Consider the following 22704-nt stretch of genomic DNA (forward strand, 5'->3'; position numbering starts at 1 on the left):
CTCCTTCCCCAAACAGCACGGACAGGCAGTCAGCAGCTATTGAAGCTGCTGGGGGGAAATAAAAGGAAACCAGGACAGACAGCAGAGCAGGACTTTGGTTCTGGTACCCTCTCCGTGCTCCACGTCAGCTTTTTAAAATACTGGGCTCTGTCTGAAACACATTTACCCCAACGTTGCCCTGGCCAGCCCCCTCCCTCAGCTGATCCCGTGCTGCCCCGCAGGGTTTCCCACACGCTGTGCTCTGGCTGCTGAGCCCTGGGGAGGGAGGGAGGGCAGCCCTGGCCCTGACGCTCCGGCCTGGCCTCCCGGCTGACTCAGCGTGGGGCTGGGCTGGGCTGGGCGCCAGGGCTGAGCCCCAGGGCTCCTGCTCACAGCTTCTCACCTACCCCCTTCTGCTCTGCACAACCTGCCCCAGCATCACCCATCCAGGAAGCCAGACCTTGCAGAGAGAAAAGACTTTGGGGAAGATTGCAGGGACAACTGGGAAATCCTTACCTCCTGCTCTGGCTGGCAATGGGCCTTCCACCTGCAGGTGATTGTTTTTCGAGGAGGTTGCTGATTGTGGCTGCCCTTTGAGCCCAGCCACAGTGCAAAAATACCTTCCCAGGTCTCTGCACTGTGAAGGTATCTTGCTGTTGTCAACTGGAACATCACACACCCAAAGCCCTGGCTGAGTGTTGCTGTGCCCACAGTCCATGGAGCAAATGATTCTGCTGACCTGGTACTGTGCTTTTTATGCAAGGCATTTTGTGATTTGGTTTTTAGATGAAGGGGGACAACAGACTGCCTAGATGCAGAGCACAGTATTTGAAGTGATTATCCTCTCTGTGTCCAAGTGCAGAGAGGCTCCTTTCTCTGACAAATAAATGAATATCCCTGCAAAGAGAAGCTGCAGTGAGCGAAAGGAGGTGCAGGCTGGGACAGCACATGGACTTCTAGAGATGCCCTTGACTGAACCCCATCCATCCAGGAGCACCAAGGCAAATGCAGTTTGCTCAGCCTCCCCAGGACATTCCAACTTCTGCCTTAAGTGGCTAAAATACTTTATTCTAAACCTCCATTATTCACTTTTATGTCCCTGGAGTGCTTTGAACTTGGACTCTCACTGAAAACTCTCTACTTGTGTCTAGGTTTGAATCCTGGTCTTTTGTCACATGCCTTGCTTTGGAACTGAAAACAGGGCAGAAACATTCATACAAATTTGGGGACTGATGACTAAAAGCTTCTCTCTCCAGCACAAACATAAGGTTTCTTCTCTCTGGCCATGCAGCAAAGGGTGGGGGCAGGTGAGCAGGATGTGATCAGTAATTCAGTTAACTAAATGGGCATGTCACAGGCAGGCAGACAGGGCTGTGAGGCGAGAATTACTGAGAACAAAAAAATAGGAGGATCTCAGTGGGAAAAAGCTTCCAGATTGCGTGGAAAACCGGAGAAGAACAAGGACAAAGCACACGTCAAACACAGCTGTGCAGTCAGAAAGAGACCCCTCCCCACACCCCGTGTAGAAGCTACCAAGCAAAGATGTGGCTGGATGCAATAAAAAATCTAAAGCAAATAATAAAACCCTGATTTCTCCCTCTCCCCTTTTCTAAGGGGTCTGGCAGGAGGGCAGTGTTTTAGCAGTTCCCCTTAAGTCCAGGAACCTGCTGAAGAGAGAGCAAGTCTGTCCCTGTCAAACTGGGTTTTCCCAGAGAGCTGCTATTTGCATTGGAAATACCTTGAGAAAGTAGGAGCAATAAAACCCAGTTTCCCTGAGGTGTAAAGACCCCAAGAGGCAGCCGAAGTTGGGGTGGGGCAAAGAGAGAAGGGAGCAAGCATGCAGTGAGACACGCTGGAGCTGCCACAGTGCTATTGAAATTCAGACAAAGGTTGTGCTGAACAGCTCTTTCAAAGGCTCTCTGTCCCTTCTCTAACCTGGGCTGTTCCTCCAAATGGGAGATACTTCTTGATAGGATCAAATTCCATCACCTCGAGGCAGGAGGCTGGAGGATGTGGAGAACATGGCCAGCTCCCAGCTCTGTGACTCCTGTGGCTTAAACCAACAATCTCTTCACCTCTTCTGTTCTGCTGTTAGACTTGCAGGTTTGAGAGTACTTTTCTGTGGAGGATTAGAGAGTGCTCTGTGAAATCCTCCTGTTAAAGCCATACCTAGCAGAGGGATTAAGCCTGGCTTGCTCAAGGTGTGAAAGAGGGTAGAGCCCACACCCAGACAGGGCACTCAAGGACAGGCCACACATCCCCTGACATATGTGTTCAGGTGACACAGAGAGGGCAGTGCTGCCAGACCTTGGCACCTCTTATGCCCCTTGTTCCCCTGCTAGGGAGAACATGGCATTGGTGCAAGGGACTGGGCTGCTGCCATCTGTGCCTCCTTGGCACAGGGCAGGGCTTGCAGGGTGGGCTGCTCCTCCAGGCTCCTGGCAGTCTGTCAGGGTCCTCACCTGGTGAGGTCCCTCATCCAGCCTTAGCAAACCTGGTCCCTTTGGCCTACTCGATCCATTGCTACTCTGATGAGACCATCAATTAAGAGGACAAATAATGATTTGTTCTCCTGACAATGGTGAAATAAGCAGCTATTCATTAAGAAATCAATTTGGATGCTGTAGAGAGGAGAATAATACAAGAACTAAGGTGGAAATGAGACGAGTGCAGTTCTACATGTCTTCTTAATGACCACTGAGTCAGAGAGTCCAGTCACTGAGCAAATTGGAAACAATTGATCCATACCCTATATTCATGTGTCCTCCTCAAACACCCAGTGACCTTCTTCCAGCTTCTGTGTAAGGAGAACCTACAAGAGCAGGCCGTTGGAGCTTCCCTTAGGCAGCATCCAGGAGCAGGGTGCTTAGCTGATGTGAAGAACTCGTTAGGAATAGCTAGATGAGTGAGATCATCTCTTCATTTTCAGCTACTTGTTTGTGCCTGGGAGCTGGCAGCCTGCTGCTGGGCCGGTGGGGACGGGTCGTTTTTAAGCTATCAGCGGGATGTGGGATATTGAATTTTGCCCTTCCCCCCTGGGCTGGGAACAACTGCTGGCAGGAGGAGACCTGGATCCTTTCCAGTTGCCACCAGGCACTTGCTGATCGTGTCTGTGTCTCAGCCAGATCTTTGTCCTTTCAGTCATTTGCTTTGAGTTTTTTTCTTAATTATCTTCTAAGGACAGCCCTGGGGGGATGTAAGTGCTTTTATTTACACATGCCCTTTTCACTGCTCTGTATTGTTATGGGGACTCCCAGCTGGGAGCAGGAAAAGTGTCAGCGTTTAGGGATGTGTGTTGGTGTATCCAGCTCATGAACTTGAAAACACAGGGGAAGAGAGGGCTGTAGAGGGAGGGGGAACACGTCTGTTTTAATCCTAGGCTCTTTCAGGGCTATTTTTAAGTGCTTTGCAATGTTTTTTGGAAACAAGAGGCCAGCAGCTTGGCCAGCAGCAAGCTGACTGCAGGTGAGAGCTCCGTGGACGTTGCTCTGCTCCCGCATCTCAGGTGTGGCTTTTCAGCATCGGTGCTTCTGCTCCAACCTTCCCTGGGCTCGTGTCCCCACCGTGCTCATCCCTCTGCCCTGCTGGGCTGTGTCAGCCCGTGCCGCGGGCCTTCCTGCCAAAGGACTCGGGGGACGGGGGAGGTGAAGGCATTTTCCAGTTAATAAGCCATTTGTGACTTCTCAGGGCTGTGCCCCAAGCTTTGCCGACTTGATTGCTATTCTTCTCTCTCCGTTTGTGTCGCTGCCTACACTTTCTGTCTGCTTTTTGTTGTGCTCCACCACTTAGGCTCTAGGAGAGCTTTTGTTTCGTAGCATTTGCTTTCAGCTTGTCAGACAAGTGAGTGAGTACAGCCAGGCAGGTTTCCAGTATCCTTGACGATAGTTCTTGTACTACTTGGATACAGTTTGTATCGTTTGATGGTTTTAGAATAAACAGATGTTTTGTTGTTGGTTTTTCTTTTTCCCCCTGCACAAGCGTTGCAAAAGGAGCAGGAACATCTCTGGGCTGTTCCCAGGCAGAGCACAAAGCTCTCCTGAGCATTACTACCTCCAGAGCTTAAGGAGCTGCTTCCTCGAAAGCACTGTCCCCATGCCAGGCTGCCACTATGCTCAGGTTAACATGCTGGCCTCCTAGAGCAATCTCCAGTTGCCATCTTTAGGGACATGAGAGTTGGCAGCAAGTGTTCCCATGTGCAGGGAGGAAAGGGGAAACCTGAGAGGTAATTTCAGGAGATTCTGCACATTTTGCTTCCCTCGGAGGGAGGGGGATGGGGGGTGTGCAGGAGTTCCCTCCTTGGCAGCAGGCAGGCAGGTGAAGCTGCTACTTTTGCCAGTTTGCTGCCAGTTGGAAGCACAGCACATCTGGTGTAACTGGCAGCAGGCCTGCTCCCTCTGCCAGGCTTTCCCCTTTGTAGCTGGAAGGGAGAAGCCTCTTGGAGGCATCGTGTTTTGTTGCTCCAGGGAAGACCATAAGGCGTGAAGAAATGGACGAGGAGTGTCAAGCCAACAGTGGTTGTGTGAAGGCACAAAAAGCAGAGCACCCTTCCCCACCAGCAGGGTGGACTTGGGTGTCCTTGAGGCCAGGGGAGGCTGTGTGCCCAGGGGCTGTGTGAGAGAGGGAGCAGCTGAGTCAGCCCCACTGGAGTGGAAAAGCACAAGCTAACCCTGTGAAGATGGGCTGCTTCTGCCTGACAGGCCTTCCAGAGGCACTTTATTTTCTACTCCTGATGCTCAGGAGGAAAGTATTGCTGACTTTTGTGGTTAGTGACACTCTGATTATAGCACAGTTGACATCTGAGTGGTTTCCTGAGCCTCTTCTGTCTTGGAGTGATCAATAGGAAGAAGCCGGAAGGCAGATTTAGCAGCGAGGCTGGACTCTTGAGCCCTTTCACAAGCATCCTTCATCCTGCAAATTCACCTTTCCCCTTCCCCTCCCTGTTGGAGACCAGCAGTCCCAGCAGGCGGGGGAGGGCAGGCTGGGGACCATTTACTGATAACACTAACTTACAAAGCAAAGGAGTAGCCCAGTGGTTTGTCATCTCTTGGGGAGCCAGCACAACAGCTGCTGGCTCCTCACCGTGCCTGGCTCCCTGGAGCCCCGGGCAGGGACTGCACGTGGTGGTGAATTCCCTGTCCCTGCAGACAAGGGTTATCTCCAGGAATGCTGGAGCACTCCTCGGGGTGCATATCAGGGGCCATCTGGAACATCCCTTGGTCCAAGTCCTGCTGCAGTCAGCAGGATGGTTTCCATGGGCTCTGGGTGAGGACCTCCGTGATGAGCTGTGAGCACAGGAATAGCTGCCGTGCGTGCGAGGGGAGAGCTCTGAGGAGGGTTTTCCATCCTGCAGCCAGCACCACGTGTGGGTGACTGGAAACACTGGAGCCTTGCAGGCTCCTCTGTGGCCCTCTCCCAGCTGCCCGTGCCTGCTGCCAAAGAGATTTACTCCAGTTACACAGCTCACCCAATTATCTCCCATGACAGAGAAGAAAACTTGTTCATTGATGAGAAATCATTACAAATTACAAGCTTTGTGACTTTGGGACAAATGAAGCCCCTAAACACTGCCTGGCTGAACGCTCTGTCTGTGGTCTGTGTGATAAATAACAGCTGACTTTTCCATCACTAGGAAATGAATCACTGTGGAGGCAAAACCAAATAGGACCCTCAGTCCAGCTAGGAGACCTGAGAAGGAAGATGTTGGAGGACAGACACATACTAACTCCACTGGCCTGTAGTCTGTCTTACCCTTCTTACTGACAAATGTCAACAACTAGATAATGTCGTTCCTCTGTTTTTTTTCTGACACTGTCCCAGGACTTGGGGGCTAAGGTGCAGAAATGTTCCTTTTTCCCTGCTCTGTAGATACTGTGTCTCAAAAGTTAATTCGTGATCCATGTAAAATTTAGGATCTGTTAGTGGAACCTGGAAAATTTGAATCTCATTAAAAAAAAGAAAGAAGGCCTATGGCTGAATAAAAGCAGGCAGGGGGGATGCAGGGAAAGGGGCTGGTTTAGACCCTAGTGCAGTCACAGGAGGTCTGAGTCAGGGCTGTAACCTGGGAGCAAGGCTTGAAACCAGGAGGTAGCAGGGAGTGTTCTATTTCCTTCCTAAGGTTTGGTGGTGGGTTCAGAAAGCAGCGGGTACAGTTGTTTTTGGACTGGGGGGAAGGTCTGCTCATTGGAGCTGTGAGGACTTGGAATGGGAGGAAATACAAATGTGAGGATCCTGGGAGCTGGCACGTAGCAGGATTGTGGCTGTGCCTGGTTTGCAGCTGTCGTGGGGGTGTGAGATGTTCCCAATCACATCAGGTTTCAAGAGGTTTGGGTGAGGAGTGTGGCAGTGGCCAAAGCCTTGGGTTTTAACAAAAGTCAGATGGAGACCCCAAGCCCTGATGCACCTGGACTGTTATGTCATGGAAACATTCCTTCCTTCCTCCTAGAACACTCAAGTTACATCCTGATGCCTGAGATTCAGCTCCTCAGTTCAGCTCAGATACTGCTGGTTCCAGAGTTGGGGCAGTGCTTGGTTCAGTGCTCTCTTGCAGCAGCTGTACAGTGTGGTGAAGTGTTTCCTTTCATTCATTGTTCAGTGTCTTGCTCCCAAACCTGTGATGTGACCTCTTGCTGCAGGATGTGCTTCCCAGGCATGAGTCAAGGGAGGAAGAGCTGTGCTGAGGGGAAGGAGCTTTTTGTGCTCGCATCCCAGACATCCTCCATCCCTCCATTTCCTTAAGGCTCCAGCTTGGAGATATCCTATGAAGTACAAGCAGTGCAGCAGCCAGAGATATCTTGTACCTGGTGAAGTCACCATGAACTGAGCACTACAGTGGCAAGGGATGGTGAAGGAAGCTTCAGGTCAGGCTAAAAATAATTATCTTCTAATCATTAGCATCACCCTGCCAGGCTGGCTGTGCTGTCTAGGGCCATCAAGTAGGTCCCAAACATGAGGCTGTGCTGTCCTGTTAGAACTTACACTTGCAAGTTTCATACCCATTCTTGGGTGAACCTGCATGCAGGGTCTACTGACATCCCTGTTATTGCTGGGGTGACCAGGCTGTGGTTGTTGGAAGTGTCTGAAGGTTGCAGGAGAGGACAGAGAAGCTCTAGATGAGGGCACCTGTAGTTAAACACCCTTGATAGCTTTGTTCTTGTGCCGAGGGTGTTGTCACAGACCAAGGTCACCAGTGTGCAGTGAAGACTGCTGTCATTGTGCTGCCTGGGTGATGGAGGAAGCACAAACAGCTGTGGGTTCTACTGTGCAGGGGCATCAGCCAGCAGGTCCCCAGCTTCTGAAAGGGGCTTTAGGAAAGTGCCAAGGGTTTGGAGAGCTCCAGGGGAGAGCACAGAGAAACCCAGAGCTCTTGGAAAAGCAACTCAAGGGAATGATGGAGAACCTGGGACATGAATGCCCTAATAAGAGGGGCCAGCAGCTCAGTGGGGAGTTGCTGCTCCCTGCAGAGAGGCTCAGCTCAGGGCTCCTGCTGGAGAGATGCTGTGACTTCCGGGCTGCACTGCCCAGCACCACGTGCCTCATGTCCCTGGGGAGAAGGGGAACAGCACAAGTGCTGCTGGCTGTGCTCAGTGCGCCACCAGGGCCAGGAAGTCGATGCAATTCCCCTGTGGCTCAGCTCCCCCCTCCGTGCCCTGACAGCCCTGTTCCTTTCCCTTGCAGGGAGCAGCCCATCTTCAGCACCAGGGCCCATGTTTTCCAGATCGACCCTGCGACCAAGCGCAACTGGATCCCTGCCAGCAAACACGCCCTCACTGTCTCCTATTTCTATGATGCCACGCGCAGCGTCTACCGGATCATCAGCGTGGGGGGCACCAAGGTAGGGGGCATTTGCTGGCAGGTGGACAGCAAGGGTTGCTTTGTTGGGTTTTTTTTGCCAGCCCGAGTCTTCTGGAGTTGATGCTTTTGGTGTCAAGTTGGTCAGTTCTCAGCCTGGGCAATTCGGCATCTTCCCTGCAGGGAAGGGGAGGTGAAGTGTTGCCTCCATCCTCAGGTGTGGTTAGTGTTAAGACACTAGAATCTGTGCTGATAAACTTCTGCCCTAGGGGCTGATGTTGTCTCACCCCCACCCCTCCCAGCATGCAAAACAGCTTTTTCTGAGCACCCTTATCCTGTGCTAAAACCAACCCCTGAAGATACAATGAAATGACAGAGGTTGAGGGGGGCCTGGGGCAGCCTGTTCAGTCACTTCCAAAAACACAATTAACTTCCCCTAAACTTGTTCTTGAGAGGTGTTTTCCTGACCTGTGCTTGAAGAGCTCCAATGGCAGAGGTTCTGCAGACTTCCTAAGCAGTTTAATTTGTTCCTACCCTAACCAGCAGAGAGTGTTTCATAACAGCTAGTGCTGAGTGCTTTTCCTCCCCCCCTTCCCTTATTTGCCGTGAAAATGGAGAACATCAGGAGGTTGTTCAGTCCCCAGGGACACAGTCTCTTTTTTTCCAGCAATGGAGACAGCTGATGATACTGAGATGTTTGAGGCTTTTTTTTTCTTTTTTTAAATAGACAAGATGATAGAAGATTTGTTTGTGTCACGTAGCCAGACTAGAAAGCCTTAATTGTTGTTTTATGGATTAAAACCCAGATTCCACCTCTAGTTATTGGAGTACACAGGGATCAGAGTGACCAGTCCCACACCACCACCCCAGGGCAGCAGGCTGGAGATTTCTCTGACTCTCCTTGTTGCCTCTCTCTACAGGCAATCATCAACAGCACTATTACCCCCAACATGACCTTCACAAAGACATCCCAGAAGTTTGGACAATGGGCAGACAGCCGAGCCAACACAGTCTATGGGCTGGGCTTTGCTTCAGAGCAACATCTCTCCCAGGTAAGGCTGCAGGTGCTGGCAGAAACCTGGTGCCATCAGAGGGAATGTCCCTGGAATCCTGAAGGAAAGATCAGCCTCTGGAGTAAAGACTTCAGGAACCTGATATAATGCTGGTCCCACTGTGCTAAAATCTTATGCAAGATGCTAGGAAGAGCTTTGAAGTAATATTTGCAGACTGTTCTGAGCATCACAAATTGAATTAGGACTTTGGGCTCAATGTCTGTCATTGCTGGTTAGCTAATCCCACAGCCCTGAGTGCCAGAATCATGGGCAGGAACTGGAAGAGGCTGTTTTCTGAAGTTCATTGTTAGTTGAAGAGGAATTAAAGGCATGTTAAGTGAAGTTGCAAAGGGAGGAGTAACCCAGGCATCAACTCTCCTTTGTTCCGCTTTTTGGGCCCCCAGTGCAGTGACTTTTCTGCTCCCCTCTAGTTTGCAGAGAAGTTCCAGGAAGTGAAAGAAGCAGCCCGTTTGGCAAGGGAGAAGTCCCAGGATAAAACAGAGCTGACCAATCCTGCCCTGAACATCACCTCTCACCAGGTAAAGCTTGGAAGAGCTCACTGCAGAGTGCTGACAGCTTGGGAAAACAGCCACTGTGCTCATCTCCTCCAGCAGCTTTTGCTTTCATTCCTTTCTGTGATCTTTCTTGTCAGACACTGAGGTTGGAGCTTCACGTTTTGATGGCACCTGTGACCCTGAGGTCACTCTGCTTCATGTGTTTCTGGAGATTAACTAACTAGTGCTTAAGTGGAGCTCCTGGGAAGGTTCACACTCCTCTTTGCCAGTTAAACTGTCAAAACCATTTGATATCTTATAAAGCCACACTGGAGATATGGGGGTTTTTTTTGTTGTGGTGGTTGGAATTTATTTGGTTTGGTGGATTTCTTTTTTTTTCTTTTTTCTTTAGAGCTGCTGGGGGGGCTCAGTGTGACACTAACAAGCAGCATGCAGGAGTGCACGTTGCCTGTTTCAAGATCATAGGAAGGAAGACACGTGGCATATCCAACCATTTTTCTTCCTATTCTGGGGCTGCAGAGGGTTCTCTTCACATGTCTGGATAGGTGATGGTGCTCCCCATGAGGCTCTGGGGAGAGACAGAGTAATTTCTTAGGGCTAGTGCCCAAGTCCTGGCCAAGCTTCTTCTGTTGCTGTTATATTTCCAGTGCAGAAGAGCAGCTGTGCTGTGAGACCAGAAATCACACCCCCCTTGGGAACTCTCCCCTAAGGCAGAACTATGTGCATGCCAGTCAGTCATTCAATCTTCTGTCCCCCAGGAGACCAAGCCAGAAAGCTTAAGCCCATCATGGATCATTCTTGGACGTGTTGCACTTGCAGATGTTACCTTTCTCCCTGTGTAGCTACACCAGCTCCAGCAGCAGGGGGATGGAGGGGGGAGAATAAGCTGTGGAGAGTTGTACTCTGCTTTTTCCCGTGATGAAGTTGCCCTCACTCCAGAGGTGACTGTGCATTTCCCAGAGCTCCTGGCAGCAGGAGAGGAGCTGTAGGATGGAGGACGCTGCGTTCTCTGGGTTAGGTGCAGATGGAGTGGCAGCAGAGGAGGAGGAGGGAGTGCAAACAGTACCCTGGGCTGCAGGGAAGAGAGGGGGAGGTGGAGGCAGTGCCTCTGCAGAGACTGGAAATGTCATGTGGGGTGAAAAGTGGGGAAAATCTGCCTAGTTTTGGCTCCTGCTAACTCTTAAGCCCCATCCTAATCAGTGGCAAGTGAAAAGGGGAGTAGAGCAGAGCATTCAGAGCAGAACCAAAGTTTTAGGTGAAAGACCCTGGGCAGTAACAGTTACCCAAGACAGAGACTCATGGGCAGCTGCAGCCTGCATCTCCTCTCTGCCCTGGCCAGGAGCTGGAGGCTGGGAGTAGAGATACTCCCTCTTATCCTGTTTACACCAGGCAGAATCCATCAGGTGCCACAACAGGACGTGTTCATCTCCCCTATGCTGACAAAGTGACACGTGCAGTGTCCCCTGCCATGTGGCCATGCAGACTTTGTCCTACATTTCTGGCCTTCCCCAGCCTGTACGTGCAACCCATCATCCTTTCTCCCACTGTCCTGCTGCTGATTCATGTCTCTACATTAGTAGACCTTAAATAGGAGCTTCATCCTTGCATAATTGATGGTGTTCTTGTTTGCAAGTGAGCAGAGAGCAGATCTGTCTCCTGAAATTAAATCAGGGTTCCCTCATTTCTACATCTGCACTAGTTTACTTTGACTTCAGCTTTTCAGAGCTGAGGAAATCCCAGGCTGGCAGCTCTCTGCTGTCCTCCAGCACCTCTGAGGCCAACCCCCATCCCACTTAGCATCCCCAACACAGAGCAGAATGTGAGCAACAAAAGACTGCAGAGCATCTTCCACTCTGTCAGTTTCAGTTGGATTCACAGGAGCTCAGCATACCAGAACAGGAAACTTCTGGCCCTTCCCTGCCTCAGTTTCCCCACCATGTAGTAAAGGTGAGGCAGGGCTGTGTTTGCAGGTCTCACATCTCAGTCACTCTCAGGAAGGCTTCATGAAGCTGCTGCTCAGTACGTCTTGTGGCCCTGCCTGCCTCTATTTATAGATGTGAACTGACCCGGGAGGCCGGTGTCTGACCTTACCCCAGGCATTTGAGGGCTACCTCTCAGCTCCAGCAGCCTCACTGGCCACCTGGTCTCACAGCCCTGACTCAGGATCCCAGAGATTCTTTGCTCTGAGAGTCTTTTTATAGCTCACTTTGCCCTGTCAGTGCCAAGCTGTACTCTGCTGTGACAGGGGACCGTGCAGATGGGGCCTCCTGGAGGGGCTGGAGGGTGGATGGTCTGCCTTGTCTTCTTCTCTGCTCCACTCCCAGTCCTCTCCAGCCTGGGAGGATGAATGGTTTGTCCCTGCTAGCTGTGATGTACACAGGAATATGGACCCATGGAGCAAGGCACGTTTAGGTGCAGGAGCTGAGTTTCTTCTCCCACACCTTTGGGAAGTGGGTGGCAGAGTCATAGGAGCAATAGCGGAGTTTCCCTTTTTGAGCCTGAGAAGCACCATCCTAATGGTGTCTTCATTCAAGGTACAGAAACTGGACTTGAGTCTGAACCCAGGTGGCCCAGCAGGTCTGTGCTTAAGAGTTGATTAAGTCTTCCCACTACTCCCAGAACTAGCACAAGATTTTATTAAGATTTCAGCAACCCCCTGGAGGGACCAGCTCCAGCAGCTGTGGGACTCGGGTTACACGCTGGGACATCTCTGGCATTTGTCAAGGAAAGTTGAGGGCCAGAGAATTCAGTTCCTGGAGTCAGGAGGGAGGAGCAGGTGGTATGTGAGTCTGGGACCCCACCTGCTCAGGGTGTCTGGGCACTGGGATTGCTGCCCCAGCACAGCACGGAGACAGGGAAGGGCAGGGCAGCTGCTGGAAGAGCAAAGCACTGACCTGTCCAAGAGAGTGGATCCACGTGGCTTCCAGAGGCCTCAGGGTGCCATGGCTGGGGGTGCCCAGCCCCTCAGGAGGGTCTGTGCCCCCCCTTGCCATGTGTCCAGGCTCAGCCCTGCCTCAGGCTTGGAACTGGAGCCAGTGTCTCACAGCGTACTGGGACTGGGAGGGAGCCCTGTGGACCTGGACTGTGACTGAGTTTGCAGAGACCTTGTGGGCACCCAGCCTGTCTTCACAGTGTGATACCCACCCCTTCCTCCCCCCCAGGTACTGCCCAGCCCCATCATCAGCTCCAATGGGCCAGGGGAAGATAAACTGTTCCGGAGCCAAAGTGCAGACGTTGAGATAACGACTGAGAAGGAGCGGCTGAAGAAGATGCTCTCAGAAGGGTGAGGCTGCCATCAGTGCTCTCTGCTCCTGACTCCTCAGCTCTTGATTCTGGCAGGATTTGGTGCATGTCCCTGTCATCCCTAATGCTTTTGACCCATCGCTGCTGCTTTAGGTAGCTGAGTAATGCCCCATGTCTGCTGCTGCTGCCCAAAGCCCAACCCTCCACCAAACCAGCGTCCCTTCTTCCCCAGTAGAAAGTTATTCCAGCTTGGAGGTGAAACCTGCTGTTCAGGCAGTGTGGGAAGGAGAGTGCTTTGTGCCTGCAGCAGCGATGAGTTGATGCCAGTTATCTACAGATCAGTAGGTTGTGATACCAGAAGAAGATGTTCACACTTTTCCAGCTGGCCCAGGGCTACGTTGTTTTAATTCCCCTGAGGATTCCAGCAAAGTCCCTGCTGCTTCCGTTCTTTGTCTGTTCAAAAGGCTCTGGGCTGGATTCTGTCCTGTGGCTCCTGTTGAGCTCCCAGCTGAACACTTAAAATATTTTTAAATCAAAAGCAAGTGTCCTTTGCTACCTTCTACTGACTCTGGGGTGGGAGGGTTTTATTCAAAGCAAATTCAGATCTAACAAAGATTTAAAAAACGGATTCACAGTCCCACATTGCAAAGCCCCTTTGGAGAAGCTGGATCCACCCCATTCATCTCACAGTGGGGTTTCTGCAGTTTGAAGCAAGCACATGTGGCCTCAAAGTAAAATATTATCCAGGGATAAAGGAAGGAGATGCAGATTCAGGGTTGGAAGAAGTATTTAAATTTGGGAAGTGATGTGAAAGCCAAGCAGCAAACAGGGATCTTCCCAGCTCTTCAAAGAGCATCATGTTAGCACAGGGGGAAGAACCTGCACGCTGAGGCTCTCACACTCTCCTGCACACTCCTCCTCTTCTCTCCCACAGCTCAGTGAGTGAGGTCCAGTGGGAGGCTGAATTCTTCAGCCTCCAGGACAACAACAACAAGCTGGTGGCTGCTCTCCATGAGGCCAATGCCAACGTGGATCAGTGGAAGAAGCAGCTGGCTGCTTATCAGGAGGAGACGGAGACGCTGCGGCAGCGGGTGAGCACAGGAGGGCCCTTGCAGAGCAGGCCACAGGAAACCCTGTCCCAGAGCCAGGTGGTGCCCTTGACCCTGTTCTCCCATCAGTTTCCATGGGTGTCTGCAGGAGATGGGATGGAAATCCAGGATGCTGCATGAGCCTGGCAGTGAAAACATGTCAAGGAATAAGGCCATGTAACTAGGGAGCTCTTGCAAGAGCTCCTGTTCTCTGCAGAGCAAGTTGGGGATGTGCTGAGTCCCTGTGGATAGAGGGAGGAAACCAGAGCACCAAGTCAAAGGCTGCCAGCTTCCCTTCAGGTTTCCTGGGGATAGTTCCCAGCTGCCAGCAGTACTGAGCAAGCCCTAAGGCCCCTGAGCTGGGCATCAGGGCAGTCTTCTGGCTGCTGACAGGAAGGATGGAGATTGCTCTGTCTGCTATAATTAGCTCAAATCTGAGCTGCAACATCATGAACCCCAGTGGCACAGTACAAACAAGCCCTTGTAGCCCCTCAGGAGGGTCTGTGCCCCCCCTTGCCATGTGTCCAGGCTCAGCCCTGCCTCAGGCTTGGAACTGGAGCCAGTGTCTCACAGCGTACTGGGACTGGGAGGGAGCCCTGTGGACCTGGACTGTGACTGAGTTTGCAGAGACCTTGTGGGCACCCAGCCTGTCTTCACAGTGTGATACCCACCCCTTCCTCCCCCCCAGGTACTGCCCAGCCCCATCATCAGCTCCAATGGGCCAGGGGAAGATAAACTGTTCCGGAGCCAAAGTGCAGACGTTGAGATAACGACTGAGAAGGAGCGGCTGAAGAAGATGCTCTCAGAAGGGTGAGGCTGCCATCAGTGCTCTCTGCTCCTGACTCCTCAGCTCTTGATTCTGGCAGGATTTGGTGCATGTCCCTGTCATCCCTAATGCTTTTGACCCATCGCTGCTGCTTTAGGTAGCTGAGTAATGCCCCATGTCTGCTGCTGCTGCCCAAAGCCCAACCCTCCACCAAACCAGCGTCCCTTCTTCCCCAGTAGAAAGTTATTCCAGCTTGGAGGTGAAACCTGCTGTTCAGGCAGTGTGGGAAGGAGAGTGCTTTGTGCCTGCAGCAGCGATGAGTTGATGCCAGTTATCTACAGATCAGTAGGTTGTGATACCAGAAGATGTTCACACTTTTCCAGCTGGCCCAGGGCTACGTTGTTTTAATTCCCCTGAGGATTCCAGCAAAGTCCCTGCTGCTTCCGTTCTTTGTCTGTTCAAAAGGCTCTGGGCTGGATTCTGTCCTGTGGCTCCTGTTGAGCTCCCAGCTGAACACTTAAAATATTTTTAAATCAAAAGCAAGTGTCCTTTGCTACCTTCTACTGACTCTGGGGTGGGAGGGTTTTATTCAAAGCAAATTCAGATCTAACAAAGATTTAAAAAACGGATTCACAGTCCCACATTGCAAAGCCCCTTTGGAGAAGCTGGATCAGTCCCCCACCCCATTAATCTCACAGTGGGGTTTCTGCAGTTTGAAGCAAGCACATGTGGCCTCAAAGTAAAATATTATCCAGGGATAAAGGAAGGAGATGCAGATTCAGGGTTGGAAGAAGTATTTAAATTTGGGAAGTGATGTGAAAGCCAAGCAGCAAACAGGGATCTTCCCAGCTCTTCAAAGAGCATCATGTTAGCACAGGGGGAAGAACCTGCACGCTGAGGCTCTCACACTCTCCTGCACACTCCTCCTCTTCTCTCCCACAGCTCAGTGAGTGAGGTCCAGTGGGAGGCTGAATTCTTCAGCCTCCAGGACAACAACAACAAGCTGGTGGCTGCTCTCCATGAGGCCAATGCCAACGTGGATCAGTGGAAGAAGCAGCTGGCTGCTTATCAGGAGGAGACGGAGACGCTGCGGCAGCGGGTGAGCACAGGAGGGCCCTTGCAGAGCAGGCCACAGGAAACCCTGTCCCAGAGCCAGGTGGTGCCCTTGACCCTGTTCTCCCATCAGTTTCCATGGGTGTCTGCAGGAGATGGGATGGAAATCCAGGATGCTGCATGAGCCTGGCAGTGAAAACATGTCAAGGAATAAGGCCATGTAACTAGGGAGCTCTTGCAAGAGCTCCTGTTCTCTGCAGAGCAAGTTGGGGATGTGCTGAGTCCCTGTGGATAGAGGGAGGAAACCAGAGCACCAAGTCAAAGGCTGCCAGCTTCCCTTCAGGTTTCCTGGGGATAGTTCCCAGCTGCCAGCAGTACTGAGCAAGCCCTAAGGCCCCTGAGCTGGGCATCAGGGCAGTCTTCTGGCTGCTGACAGGAAGGATGGAGATTGCTCTGTCTGCTATAATTAGCTCAAATCTGAGCTGCAACATCATGAACCCCAGTGGCACAGTACAAACAAGCCCTTGTTCTGCTGGGATAATGGGATCTTTTGACCTGCATAATATCAGAGGGGTCATGGATCGACTGATGGCATCTGGGCAGAGGAGTGACAGTCACACGGCTGGGTTTGTTGGGAGGGAAGAACTGCAGAGTACTTGGGAGAGGGTTTTAGGACAGTTAGGGTTTGGCTGGGAAAGGGCTCTGGAGCCCTGGAAAAGGTATAAAGCCATTTCACTTTGAGATAGCTCATTCAAAAGGCAGCAGGGATTTACAGCAATTAACAGCTGTTTCCACTTGATGGCTGTTGTGTGGCCAGTCTGTGCAGTACCCAGCCATCCCCAGGGATGCTCTGTACCCATTGCTCATCCTCCCTGCTGGACTCAGGCAGTAGACGAGCTGCATGAAACAGATCTCTGCAGGCAGAGCCTGCCCTGCATGGAGCAGGGACCTTGGTTGTGGGTCTGGGGCTGGCTGGGATGAGCTGCCTTGTCCCTGCCATTGCTCTGTGCAGGCTCTGCTGGTTGGTGGCTGCTCTCTCAGTCAGGACTGAGGATTTCATAAGCTATGGATGAAGGGCAGTCCCTGGGCACTTGGGCAGAATCACAGAAGAAATTGTAACTCAGTGAAATATCTAGATTATTGACCCTAAACCAGAGCATTTTAGGGCCAGAGCTGGTTGATTCTGGCCATGAGCCTGTGAGTGTGGCAGCTCACAACCACTGTGTCCATGGACCATCCAGCCAGTGTTGTCCTGCTGCCCCTGCTCATGGGCAGGTGTCACATGAGGGTGCCCGTGGATGCAGCTGAGCACAGAACCCCTGAGAACCTAGGCCCCAGCAAAAGCTGCTGCAGACCTTCTAATGTGCTTTTAAAAATGAATCCTCTTCATGAATAATCCAAGCCACTAGGCTGAATTTTTCAGGAATGGGGAGTACACTTGGGCAAACCCTTCCTCCTGGCTCTGCTGCGGTTGAGCTGCAGTAACTTCCTTGCCTTTGGCACCCTTTGCCCAGGGATGCAAGTGGAGCTGGATCCAACCATCACTATGGGTTATAGGCTCATGAGCTTGATGTCCACCAGTCAGGCTTTGCTGGAAGTGCAAGACTGCAGGATAAAGCAGAGACAGAGTCTCTAGACAAGAGTTTTGTTGCAGTGTGCTTCTGTCTGTGATCTATGCAGAGCAGAAGGAGAGAATTTTCCAAACAGCCCCAGGGTGGGAGCTGCTGCCCTGTTGTAAGCCTGGTTGGGTTTGCAAGGGAGTCAGAACATGACAGAGAATGACTGGGTGATAAGATGTCAGGACATTCCTGTATCTCTGAGTGTGCCTTCTCTGTGCTTCCTTGTAGGTAGCAGAACTGGAGTCACAGGGGGCTCATGATTCCTCCAGTGAGAACAACAAGGAGGAGTTGAGCCAGACCCTGGAGGAGCTGGAACTACTGATCAAGGCTAAAGATGAGGTAATAGCCCAGGAAGCAGAGCAAGCCTGAAGCTGGGTGGCCTGTCAGTCACCAGCCTGCTGTCTGTCAGTGCAGCTTGGGTGAGATCAGAGGCCCCAGTGCTGTTGCACATGCTGCCTGTGCCAGCAGGAGTCCCCGTGAGGCAGCACAGCCCCCTCAGTGGTCTCCCTCCCCAGAGAGACAAAGCTGAGTGAGTCAAGTGCTGGGAGTTGCCATGCAGAGAGCCTGGAGGGGAGTCTCAGCCCTGCAGGAATGTCAGGGCTGTGTCTTCCCCTTCCCTTCTCAGCCCTCTGCAGCTGCAGTTACCCTCTAGTGTTCTAATTGCTTCTCACTTTCACTGCATTTAAATGAATGATTTAAAGCAGAGTTTTAATTACAGAGGCTGTGGAGGAGGGGAGGTGTGGAGAGCATCTCTCTGATTTGCACATCTGCAGGCTCTCTGGTGGCCAGTGCCTCAGCAGGGCGGCTGGACAGAGCCTTTGGGTTGGAGCCACAAAGCAAGGGTTGGGGAGGGGAGGTGTTTTGGGGTTCCTGATCCTTCCCCACCTCCCCAGTGGAAAAACTCTGGGGCAAGGATGTGCAGAGGCTTTCAGCCAACAGTTGAGCCTGGTCCCAAGAGCCTGGGATCTGATCTTGAGCAAGGATGCAGGAGGGTGCAGAGGCCACTGAGCTTGTTGGCACTTTTCCTGGTCATCTTGGTTAGAGGGAGGCATTAAAATTTGGAGGAGTGTGGTTGTGTGATCCTTCCAGAGAGGGAAGGAGCCTTGGCTGGGGAATGTGGTGGGAGCTGCCCCCCACTGGGACAGGGTGGGCCTGCTGTGATGCTTTTGCTCCTTGTGCTTCAGGAGATACAGATGCTGAAGAGCCAGAAATGTGGCCGGTGGGAGGCAGAGGGGGAGCGTGAGGAGACACTGCAGAAGCTGCAGGTGAGGATGGCAGACCTGGGACACCAGCACTCAGAACCATTCCCATTTCTCCTTTGAGCCAAAGAGGGAATGCTGCTGAGCTGCTGTGCCTGTCTGCCTCTGGATGGTGGGAATAGGTCCTGGCCTGTATCTCTGCCTTATTCCACCCTCCCTGTATCCCTCGGGGATTCAACATGGGACACAACTGGCAGGAAACAGCCAAGCCAGCCTTCATGTCCTCTCTTCTAGCACTTGCAGTAACCCTGACACAGGACTGCAGCAGGACAGCTGAGGTGCTGTGACCTTCCATCTCTCTTGAGTCCTGCTCAGCTTGCTGGATGGCTGGGGAGCTGAGCTCTGACTCAGCCAGGCTGGCAGGAGGGATGCAGGAGATGCAGGCTGCTCTGTGCCTCAGGGCAGGGGCACAGATGGAAGCAGGATCTGTCGTGCAGCCCCGGGGGGCACAGGCTGCCTGTGCTGACCTCTGCAGGGCTCAGCCCCCTTCACAGCCCCTGGCTTTCCTGGCAGAGTATCTCCAAGCATCCAATGACCTGGAGATGACAGATGTGCCAGGAGATGTGTGGTTATAGACCTTTGCAACCCGTGGGCTGGGGCTTGGGGAGCACGTGCTCACTGCACACTGGGGTGCTGCTCACCAGATAGGGAGGTCCCTCAGTGGAAGAACTGATGAAGACCTGGGTTGGCACTGGGGTGCTGGTGGGGCTGTTTGGTGGAGATAAGGGTGGTGATCTGTGAGCAGCTGCTATCAGGGCTGGGACAGGCTCCTCACTGCTCGTGTCCCTGGGCAGGAGCTGGAGGCACGGAACGCTGAGCTGGAGCGGCGCCTCCACCTGGCTGAGCAGACACTGGCTGAGACTCTGGCTGAGAGGGAGAAGATCCAGAACGAGGTCACCAAGGTGGCAGAGATCATGGATGTGAAGATATTTGAGCTCAGTGAGATCCGGCAGGGACTGGCCAAGCTGGTTGAGAGCAACTGAGCAGCAGCACGTTCAGAGGAGACACCTCCAGAGGGGAGCCCGAGCTGGGACTGGTCACTGACAGCACTTGCTGTCCTGGAACAGCCTCGAGGTCTGTTTGGGCAGGACATGCCAACATACCAGCAGCTGCCTGAACAGTGTGGAGACCAGCCACAGCCACTTACTGCCTACTGAATACCCAGGCAGGGGCAAAGAGGACCTGAGCTCCTGAATCCTCTACAGGGAGCATCTAAAGTCACAGCCAGACCTCTCTGGACCCTGCCATGGCTGTGGCATAGTCCAGAGACAGCAGCTGTCCCTGTGCTGCCTCCCTGCTGTCACACTGTGTCTCCCACATTTTTACAGTTTTCTAGGGGAAGAGGCTGAGCAGCCTTTGCATTTTTTCAGTAGTTTTTTAGGAAACTTTTGCAAATAAACTGCCTGTTTCCCCACCGAGGGAGGAGGGGAGATGTTCTAGCACCCTGAGGACAACAGCTGCTCCTTTTCCTCTCCCCCAGCCCTAATTACATCATGTCTTTTTAACAGGATCCAGTAGCACTGGTCACTGTCAGGAGCTTCCAGAGGTAGCAGAGCCCCCACTGCAGAGAAGGGTGCTTGGCTGACCCTGTGTCCTTCCCACTGTTCAGTCACGTCCTCCAGAGGAGAAGGAACTGCAGGTTTTAAAGCTCTTATTAACTTAACACAGTGGGATTTAATAACCTGTTAAAACTTTAAGCTGAGAAGAGTAGAGGCTTGGTTGGGAAAGGGGCATTTGAGAAATGGGACATCCCTGAGGGGATGGCCAACAACTGCTAGATTGGCATCTCTCTGGCCTCTGAGGACTGCAGTTAATTGAAATTAAATGGAGCAAATCACAGTTGCTCTTGGTTTCTTTTTATACTTCTATTGGGAAGCAGCCCACAGAGGTGTCCTGCTCCTGTCAGCTGAGCAGGCTTCCTGGGAAGGGTGCAGGTCCCAGCCTGCCATGATTGGCCAGATGAAACCAGAGCAGGAGGCATTTGGAGCATGCTGGGACTGGTGCCCTGCATGGCCTGTGGGAAGTTGGTGAGTTATTGTAGGTGTTGCCTAGTCCCAGGAACTGAGCAAGGCCTGAGGGAGGCACTGAGGAAACCTGCAAAGCTGTGTGCTCCCCATGCCCCCCACTGCCCCCAGAGTGCCCCAGGAGCATGCTCAGCCCTGTGCTGAATGGCAGGGCAGTGTCTGCCTAGAAATAGTTACAACCTTCCAGGAGTGTTGGTGGATTTGGATTTTCTTGTTCGTTGTTTTTTTTTTCTCTCTTTGCTGCTGTAAGCTGGGCAGAGCTGCAGCAACCCTGGGGATGTTTCCCAGGTCTGCAGAACCTCTGGTACTTAGAGCACTGGCTGCCAAGTGCTGTCCTCTCCACACCAAACCTCAGCAGACCTGGGGAACAGCAGTGTGGCTCCCAGGGCCTGTCTCTCACCTGGTGACCACGAGAGGAACCCACAGCTTCCACACACTGCCTGCAAGTCAGGACAGGATGAGGTCTGGCACCTTGGGGATCTGCTGGAGAACTGCTGGTGACTCTGCTGGATTGTATCTAGGCAAAGCCCTTCCCTTTCCCAGGGGTGATGAACAAACATCATGATTTCCAGACCTGCACAGCCAGGGAAGGGCTTTTCTGTTTGGGGGTTGGGTTTGGGTTTTTTTTTTGCTGGTTTTTACTACTTTCTTTTTGTTTTGTTTTGCATGAAGTGTTCTCACAACTGTATGAGGCTGGAGCTGCTGTAGTAATATTTGTTTCAGGGTATTTAAGAAGGGAAGGAAGTAACTGGGTGGCAAAAATTTCTAGGGACTTGTTTACCACCCCGTGCCAGTGTTCATATTTTATTCCTACAGGAGCAGCCTTCTTTTGAAATAGAGATCAACTCCAAGAAAGGTGTGTTTGGTTTGCATCTCCTGCCACTGTGACATGGAGGGAGGAGGGTGGGATTTGGGAATATGGGAGACTCTGTTGTAAAAAATGCCATGAAAAAAGCACAAGTTCTAGGCTGGTGTTTGTTTTCATGTCCCATCAGAAGCCACAGCCCATGTGAGACTGCACAGCCCCCTGGGGCTCTCACCACCCTGGTGTGTAAAATCAGGGCTGGGGGTGCTGCAGAGCTCACACTGTGGGTGGTATCTGGGCACCAACAAGGCAGGGATCCTGAAATTGTGCCTCCTCTGGAGGCTCAGCAGCCCAGTATGGGATGCCCAGGGGAGGTGTAACCCCTGGAGGTTGTTTTGCTGGCTAGTGGGGGAGGTTTTACACCCAGTCATATTGTTAAGTCCAAATTCCTCCACTCAGCTCTTGTGAAATCAGCTCGTGCAGCAGGAGCAAACAGCCTGTTCATCCCTCTCTGCCTCTGCCAGCTTTGCCTTTGGAGCTGCCCTGGCCCTGCTAGGACACTGGGCACTGTGTCCCAGCTGTACTTGGTGTGTGTGCTGTGGGTTGCTCTGTCACCAGTCCCAGTCCTGGCTGTGCTCCTGACTGTTCCCCTGCCAGGAGCAGAGGCAGTTTTCCCTTACACCCTTTCCCTTTGGGTGCTGGTTGCAATTCTCTTCCTTGCCAGAATAATCTGAAGAGTGACTTTTTGATGAGATCTCTCCTGTACTTGGCATTTTCCTGAGGCCTCACAGGCCAGTGTGATGGATGGTTCTGGGAGGCACTTCCCATTGCAGCCTTCTCCTCTTCTCAACTAATGAAAACCCATTCATCACCAGCTGTTTCCACAGATGCCCTAAATCTGTGGTTAGCAAGAAGATAACCCCACTGTAGGTGGTGGAGCAGCAAAGCACTGATTCCATCTGCCCCACTCAAGTGAGGATTGGAAAACAACTTCAGTTGTGTCTCAGAGCAGCAGCCCCCCCACACATCCCCACCACACACTTCCCAGCCCTCACCCCTTCCTTCTTTCTGCTTCTCTTGCCTCAGAAGGAGAAAATCTTGTTACAAAAGCCAGGGCTGAATGGCAAAGCTGCACTTGTAGGTTTGTTTCTGTCTCACAGTAACAATTACTGTCAGCAACTAAATACCAGGGGCTGTCTTGCTGGAGGAGAAATCCTGCTGATTGCAGGTACCTTGAGAGACCTAATTCTTCTGGCAAATGAGGATCTTAATTATTCATAAAAAACCTAGACAGAAGATTAATAAAGGGAACATGGGGGAAATGGTTCATGTATGAGATCAGGATGAACAAGAAAGAAAATCTTGCCACCTTCCCCTCCCCTTGGCATGATTCTGAGGAGCAGCAGTGAGGTGTGATTGTGTTCTGAATCCAGACCCAAGACAAGGCTCTTTTGACCAGCTCAGCAAGAGGAAGTGGAGCTTTGCTATTACAGGACATGCCAATAATAGAGCC

General features: G+C 52.1%; 1 protein-coding gene across 1 annotated transcript in view; it reads left to right on the forward strand.

Annotated features, from left to right (window-relative positions):
* HOMER3 (homer homolog 3 (Drosophila)) overlaps positions 1–20200 on the forward strand; it is a 24648-nt gene extending 4448 nt beyond the window's left edge. The window contains exons 2-9 of the mRNA XM_009995067.1: positions 7654–7810; positions 8688–8819; positions 9251–9358; positions 12496–12617; positions 13512–13668; positions 17332–17442; positions 18288–18368; positions 19157–20200. Coding sequence (XP_009993369.1) covers positions 7654–7810; positions 8688–8819; positions 9251–9358; positions 12496–12617; positions 13512–13668; positions 17332–17442; positions 18288–18368; positions 19157–19345 — 1057 coding nt within the window. The 3' untranslated portion in view covers positions 19346–20200. The remainder of the gene's footprint in view (positions 1–7653; positions 7811–8687; positions 8820–9250; positions 9359–12495; positions 12618–13511; positions 13669–17331; positions 17443–18287; positions 18369–19156) is intronic.
* The last annotated feature ends 2504 nt before the right edge of the window (positions 20201–22704 follow it).

This window comes from Chaetura pelagica, unplaced genomic scaffold (assembly GCF_000747805.2).
Source record: "Chaetura pelagica isolate M959 unplaced genomic scaffold, ChaPel_1.0 scaffold463, whole genome shotgun sequence".
Classification (NCBI taxonomy): Eukaryota; Metazoa; Chordata; class Aves; order Apodiformes; family Apodidae; genus Chaetura; species Chaetura pelagica.